The sequence below is a fragment of the Penaeus vannamei genome, chromosome 8 (genome assembly GCF_042767895.1).
Source record: "Penaeus vannamei isolate JL-2024 chromosome 8, ASM4276789v1, whole genome shotgun sequence".
In the NCBI taxonomy this organism is placed as follows: Eukaryota; Metazoa; Arthropoda; class Malacostraca; order Decapoda; family Penaeidae; genus Penaeus; species Penaeus vannamei.
The window spans coordinates 32306851-32314350 of record NC_091556.1 but is presented as its reverse complement, the minus strand read 5'-3'; the positions used below and the strand labels follow the sequence as shown (position 1 = coordinate 32314350).

The 7500-nt window shown below is 42.2% G+C and overlaps 1 protein-coding gene across 8 annotated transcripts in view; it reads left to right on the top strand.

The window, feature by feature from the left end:
• The window catches only part of LOC113822840 (neuropilin and tolloid-like protein 1), a 416519-nt gene that overhangs the window by 331267 nt on the left and 77752 nt on the right, over positions 1-7500 (top strand). For all 8 annotated transcript variants that reach the window (XM_070124550.1, XM_070124549.1, XM_070124547.1 and 5 more), the window contains exon 2: positions 1470-1514. In XM_070124550.1, coding sequence (XP_069980651.1) covers positions 1470-1514 — 45 coding nt within the window. The remainder of the gene's footprint in view (positions 1-1469; positions 1515-7500) is intronic.

The window sequence follows — 7500 nt, the reverse complement described above, 5'->3', positions numbered from 1 at the left end:
TCCTTGACCTTCTCTTCCTCGTCATCTTTTCGTCCCTGTTCTTCCTGTTCTTCATCTTCTTCCTTTCCCTCCTCTCCTCCTTTCCCTCCTCTTCCTTCCTTACTTTTCTCCCTCCTTCTCCAACATTTCTTTTTTCTTCCTCCTCCATCTCCACCACCCACCTTTTCTTCTTCCTCCTCCACCACCACCACCTCTTCCTCCTCCTCCTCCACCACCACCACCACCACCTCTTCCTCCTCCTCTACCACCACCACCACTTCTTCCTCCACCACCACCTTTTCTTCCTCTTCCTCCTCCACCACCACTACCAGTTCTTCCTCCTCTTCTTCCTCCTTCACTACCACCTCTTCTTCCTTGTCCTCCTCCTCCTCCTCCTCCTCCTCCTCCTCCTCCTCTCATCCACCCATGCGCATCACGGCACCTCTCCCCTCTCGCAATTTCCTCACCCTTAACCCACTTTTCATCTGTTTCCTGCTCTCTCCCTGTGATTATTCTCTCTTCCCCCGTTTCCTTATTCCAACAGCCAAGAATAACACCGGCGGTCGCACTCACTCGATCGCCAAGGCCCCTCTTTTTCCACCTCTAGTCTTTGTTTCTCTCTTCCTCTTTCTGAATTCAGTTTTGTATATAAATGGACTGATTTTGGCTCGACGGGTGAAGTGCTTTTGTCTTGTTTCTGTTTGTTTGTTTGGGTTTTGTTTTCGGGGCGTGTATACAGATTTGATACAAAAAAATTGATAAAACGGGGAGGGAGATGAATGTCTATTCATAAATCGTTACGGAAGGTAAAATGTTCTTGGCTCATTTATTCCTAGTTTTAAGAAACAGAAATGAAAGGAAATGAGAAAAATAATAGCACATCTGACCGTAAACTATCCCCATCAAAAAATGTTCTCCAAGCCCATCTGGCCAGGAAGTCTTTCCTTCCCGCCCTGGAAGATTTATATATATATGGCGTCGCGGCTGGAATACGTCATCACCACGTCATCAATTCATCATCCATCAGCGGCCGCGGATCAGGGGCCTTTGTCGATCAATTATTGGAAGAAAAAAGGCTGGAAAATGGAACCAGACGTGGGTTTTGGGTGACCTTTTTGGGGAGGTTTGGTTCTTTATTTTCTTATTGTTTTATTCTTATCGATGTTATGAAAAAAGTGAAGGTGTTTCATGATAGTGTGTTTGATGTAGGGGATAGATGATAGTGATGAAAATGAGATTGATATTAGAATAAAGTAAGATAACTTTATAACAAATGATAAACAAATGATACCTCAAATTTTACATGTAATCCCTCATATCGAATCCCTTAACCATTAGTGCAAGTTTAAGTAAGTTTAAGTACATATCCGTTACTTACACTAGTATGATATGTAAGTATACACCAAGTGCAATAAGTTGGTATATTTCTATTGCTATATTTCTCTCCTACAATTCATTTGCTAATATTTTCTGTCTTTTTTCCTCCGCAGTTCTCCATGCAGTCCTGGTCTTATTCAACGCGGCCTCCGTACAAGGTGAGGCTCGTCGTCATGCACGGAGTCGGGTAGGATTCCTCGCATGCAATCGTCTCGAATTTTATGGAGCTTTATTTTATTCTTCTTTTCATTTGATATTTAATTTCATTTTCATTTACTGACAAGATTTGTTTTATGAAAACTGATCGGCGCGACAATAGTTGTATTATCTTCCTATCTGAAATTCGATCATTATTGTTTTCTCTCTCTCGCGTGAAATTAATCGTAATCTCACTGTAGTCATGTCAACGGAGGGACAGACATTGATCTCTATCTTTTCCGAATAATTCAAGGATATTTGAATCTCTGCAGGGTTTCATGTTTATTCATTCTCTACATTGCTCTGAAATTTTTCAATATCGTCGAGTCTTCTCCCGTTCATATTCATTTGGAAATACACTTTTTCATGTATATTATTTGTTCTTGTTTTTTGTATGTTTTTGTTTTTTGTTTGTCCAGATACATCTTTCATATCAACAAGCCGTTGGTTATGTTTGTATTTAACCAATTTGCAATTCTGTAGTCACTGACAATGCTTGAAACCCAGGGATGTTGAGCTGTTGAGCAAGTAAACAGGGAATCGAGGAGTGAAGTACTTGAGATAAAAAAGGATCGCATAACCTGGAAATTCTCTGACCAGCAAGATATGTATATAAATGAATGTAGATAGATAGGTGGATAGATAGATAGATAGATATAGATTTATATATGTATTGGCTTAGATAAATGCGGATATTAATATCTATATCTATATCATGTAAATAAGAATATAGATACATCCTTCCACTCGGTCTCCCTCAAGTGTAGTGGAATTCATCTCGACAAGACTGATCCTACAGACGCTCTATTATTGTTCCATTTTTGGGATTCATTTTCTCTGTCGTTCGGTAAACGGCTTAACATCAACAGAATTCACAGCCACTGAATTCCTCGAGAATATGTGGAAGCGTATTTGTTCTGATATTTCACTCTGGTCTGAGCTCTGTCGCGGACCCCGGCACCGTCTCTTGAACCCAGACTAATGTAATGTTTTCAGTCCTTTCTTCCTTTGGCAACACCTACACGGCGGGCTTGTGTCGGGCTGTTACCTTCAGTACTTTGACTTTTTTTTCTCTCTTTCTTTTTTTTTTTTTTTTGGTAGGGGGGTAGGGAGGGGAGGGGAGGAGGGGAAAGAGTGAAATTGAAGGAGTTGTGGGTAGATTTTTTTTTTTTTTTCGAAAGTCCTTACTGGTTGTTGATGATCGTCTTGTACTAAGATGATCTTAAAGGCAATAGTTGCTACGTATATTTATATTTCTTTATATAAATCTATATTAATCTTTTCAATCTATCTGTGTCTGTCTACCTACCTATATATCTGTCTGTCTATCCATCAATGTATGCACACACACGGACACACTCACTCTCTCTTTCTATTTCTATTTCTATTTCTCTCTCTCTCTCTCTCTCTCTCTCTCTCCCTCTCTCTCTCTCTCTCTCTCTCTCTCTCTCTCTCTCTCTCTCTCTCTCTCTCTCTCTCTCTCTCTCTCCTCCTTTCTCCCTTCTTCCTCACTCCACTCTCTCCCTCCCTCTCCTCTTCTTCCCCCCTCCCCTCTGTTTCAAAACCGGATTTTGATCATATTTATAGAAGAAAAATACATTTCAACTCCCAGCCACGTTATCTAGTCCAGTGAACTCAAGGACATGATTCCTATTGATCTGGAGTAACAAAAAAACTTCGCACGTTTATATACTATTACTTCTGTACGGCACCGTATCACTCGTATAAAAAGGGAAAAAGTAAAATAATAAAAATAATAATAATAATATCTGTTCTTTTCCTCTTCCCGAATTCTCCTCCTTTTTCATATGCACCAACTTCCATCATTTTTTCTCCATCGCATCATCATTAACGAAAAGAACGGCGGCCATTTCCAGCAATGCCATCACGTATCATGACCTCGGGGCTGGCATACTCTCACGGTGTAAGTGCGTTTCATGAGCGTTACCGGGGAGTAGAATTGCCTCTGTTCCTTGTTGCGAAAGATTTAAACCCGTCAAGTGAGGTCAAGGAGGCGAGAGTTCTTCAGCGGGCGTGAGGATGCTTAGCGTATCTTCAGTGTTGGAGTTTTGATTACTGTTTATACGTAACAAAGAGTTTTTTTGCGTGTGGGTGTGTTAAAGCGCAGATTTGATTCAAGCGTGACGAGTGGTGTATTGTTTTGTCGGTTGGATTTGGTGATGCGGATGTCGTCTGTCGTTTTTTTTTCCCCTCTCTCTCTTCCTTCTTCTTCTTCTCCTTCTCCTCCTTCTTCTCCTTCTTCTTCTTCTTCTTCTTCAATTAATTCTAATCTAAACATCTTTGATTCACAGTGAACGGCGCTCCAACCAAGCTCCCCAAATCACCACGAACCAGGGGCGTCACCCTCACTCCACTCCCGTTTCATATTATTCCTACTCCCTTTAAATATATATCTACATGAGTTCCGACTAAGTACAAAAGTTCGGTTCCACGATCCGCCCCGTGAAAGAGTGACGCAGTGGCCCAATCTCCGCCGGGCCCCAACTTCAAAATTTATCTCCTGAACGTCCACCGTCGTTCTTATGCTTCGCTGGAGATCTTTGGCCAGACGCTTCTAATCCCGAATCGCAGGGGATCCCAATCTCCCAGCATGCTCCCCTGACCTTTCTGACCCGATTGGCGTGGACGGATCATATCTCGTCTTTCTTTCTTTTCTTTTCTTTTTTTTTTCTCTCTCTCTTTTTAAGTTCCGGAAGGATGGACAGAAAACTCTTTCCTTATGCTGTGGAATCCTCGTGTTGGTGACGGGGTTGGAGGGGTAAGGGGGAGGGGGGTTCCCTTCAGCACGAGGAGGGAAGATAATTTTCTTGGTGGAGAATTCTTGTTTTCTCTCTCTCTATCTGTCTATCTATTTCTCTCTCTCTCTCTCTCTCTCTCTCTCTCTCTCTCTCTCTCTCTCTCTCTCTCTCTCTCTCTCTCTCTCTCTCTCTCTCTCTCTCTCTCTCTCTCTCTCTCTCTCTCTCTCTCTCTCTCTCTCTCTCTCTCTCTCTCTCTCTCTCTCTCTCTCTCTCTCTCTCCCTCTCTCCCCCCTCTCCCTCCCTCTCCCTCTCCCTCCCTCTCCCTCTCCCTCTCTCCCTCTCTCCCTCCCTCTCCCTTTCGGATAATGCCGTTAGTTCACAAGAAGATAAAAAGCCATTAGATATGGACAAAGTCCTAGTGCTTATAGGCAGTTTAAGTATGTCGTTTACCCGATATAAGTAAACTGGCAGATGGTCCAATTGCCACAGTAATGAGTATACCCACATTTACAGTATACGCTGGTGGCAAATCATATCTGACTGATACTAAAGGCAAAATATGATGATAATGAATTCGAATTTCATCAAGGTTGGTTCAGCGACCAGAGTTGTAGGTCGTCATGCGCGTGGCAACTGTTGCCATGTCGAACGAAGAGAAAGACGTTACAGCAACATGACTCTCACCATTTGTGTTGAAGTTTCTGAACCATCATTATCATAGAGGATGTCACGGTTGGGATTTTTTTCTTGATAGTTGAGGGATGGGCAAGATGGGAGAGGGTCAGTATTATATTTTTTTTATAGAAGAGAGAGATGACGTTTGAAACTTCATTTCAAAAGAAGTTGTTGAATGTATTATTATATCGAGGTTCACGTCTTATTTTATCACTATTTTCAGAAATAAGTTGATCATGACACCGAAATCTGAATCTAGATCTTTTAGAACGCATATACTGTCTGGCCCTTTAAAAGAGAGCAATATTTGGGTGAGTGTTATTATGTATATGATCATGTAAATTTTCTGCGCGCGCGATTGTGTGTGTATATATGTGTGTGGGTGTGTTTGTATTTATATGTATGTAGTATGTATTTATGTATATATAAAATATTGTGTGTGTGTATATATAATGTGTGCTTATGTATATGTATGTGTGTGTGTATATATATACACATATATTACATATGTGTATATATATATATATATATATATATATATATATATATATATATATATATAATGTCTATATACATCTGCTTTGGTTGTGTGCCTGGGCTTCCTGAAGGCTGGCAGCCGTGGTCAGAATTTCCGGTGTCAGGAAGACAGAGGAGACCGGAGAGGACGAGCCTATGCAAATGTCTTGAATATTTAGACACTGTGTCCTTTAATCAAATCGGAGCAGCCATTAGACGCAGCCAATTTGTCTAGCGGTGAATGATGGGTAACGAGACATGGAGATGAAGGAGGAGGGAGAAGGCGAGGTGAGAGGGAGGAGGAAGAGAGGTATAGGGAGGGTCGAGGAGAGGAAGAAGATGGGGAATAAAGAGTAAGGAGTGAGGAAAGGGAGGCGAGTTAGGGTAAGGAGAGGAGGAAGAGACGGGGCTAAGAGGAGGAAGAGGGAGAGAGAGAATAAACAGGGAGGGGAAGAGCAAGAGAATGGCCGAGGAGGAGAAAGAGGAAGAGGGAGGGTCTAGGGGGGTACAGTTAGGGAGACGTTTGATATTTGGATTTTTCACTTTGAAATTTATATTTGTTTTTATTTCGTTTTCCTTTTTTTGTTTGTTTGTTTTTCGTTTCCTCTCTGTTTTTGGTTTTCCTCCGTGCATTTTGTATGCGGAGAAGTGAAAGGGAGGGAGGCTAACTTTTTATTCGGTTACCCTGTGGGAGTTCGAGCGAAATAAAACACAAAAACCGAAATTCAAAGAGAAAAGTAAAACGACATAAGATAAGCCATAAAGAGAAAATAGTATCATGGTGTTTTTCTTTTTTTCTTTTTTAAGGAAAGCAGATTTAATGCGCCTGTCATTTCCAGTCAGACGTGTTCAGTAAAGTTGATAATTCCGGCGAAAGTTCCATTTGAATGTCATTGATAATTCTGAAATTAGGAAAAGAGATTGTGATCCGAATATGAATGGCGATGAGAATGATGCGAGAGAGACAGAGAAGGGGAGAGAAAGGAAGATGGCATACAGAGAGACAGACAGACAGACAGAGACAGAAAAAAACAGACAGACAAAAAGAGAGACAAAGAGACAGACAGGTGACCAGCGAATCAAACAGACAAATACAGAGTCACAGAAGGCCAAAAAGAAGAGAGAGTGGAATTACAAATAGCTACAAAGGAAGAGAAATGAAAAAAGCAAGACAACAAAAAAAAGGGGGGGGGGAGTGACGATGGTTACCCTTCAGGCAAATATGGCGGTGACATTCACACACAAATTGTTCATTCACTTGTTGGTGTGGACGGGGTGGGTGTGGTCCAAGCTGCACCTCTCCCCCTCCTCCTCCTCCTCCTCCTCCTCCTCCCTCTCCTCTCCTTCTCTCTCCCTCCTCCTCCTTCTTCTCTCCTTCTCTCTTCCTCTTCCTCTTCTCCTCCTACGACTACTACTCCTACTCCTACTCCTCCTCCTCCTCCTCCTTCTCTCCTTCTACTAGTCCTCCTGTCCTTTTCGTCCGCCTCTCCTTCTCTCCTGCTCCTCCTCCTACTTCTACTACTATCTTTCTCCTCCTCCTCCTCCTCCTCCTACTCCACTTCTCATTTCTCCTTCAATTCTTCATCCTCATGTCTTTCCCATCCTCCTCGACCTCCACAGCCCTTCCCCTTTCTCCCTCTGCTGCTTCTGCTTCTCATACTCGTCGTTTTCTCTTCTCCCACATCATCCTGTTACTTCTACTACTACTACTACTACTACTAATGCTGCTGCTGTTACTATTCTCCATCTTGCTCTTCCTCTTCCTCCTCCTCCAAGGCCGCAAGTTGCATCTCTTCATTTTTTCCCTCCACCCCTGAATTTCCTTCCCTTACCCCCATCCCCAATGCTTCGTCCTTCCATACCGAATCTCTTCCAGCATAAAGGTTAAATTACGTATCCATATATAAAAACTTAAGAATCAAAATGAAACGGGATTTGGTCCTGGATCGCTGCTGATTCCGTCTTCCCGGTTTCATCGACGACTTTCAAAGGCTTT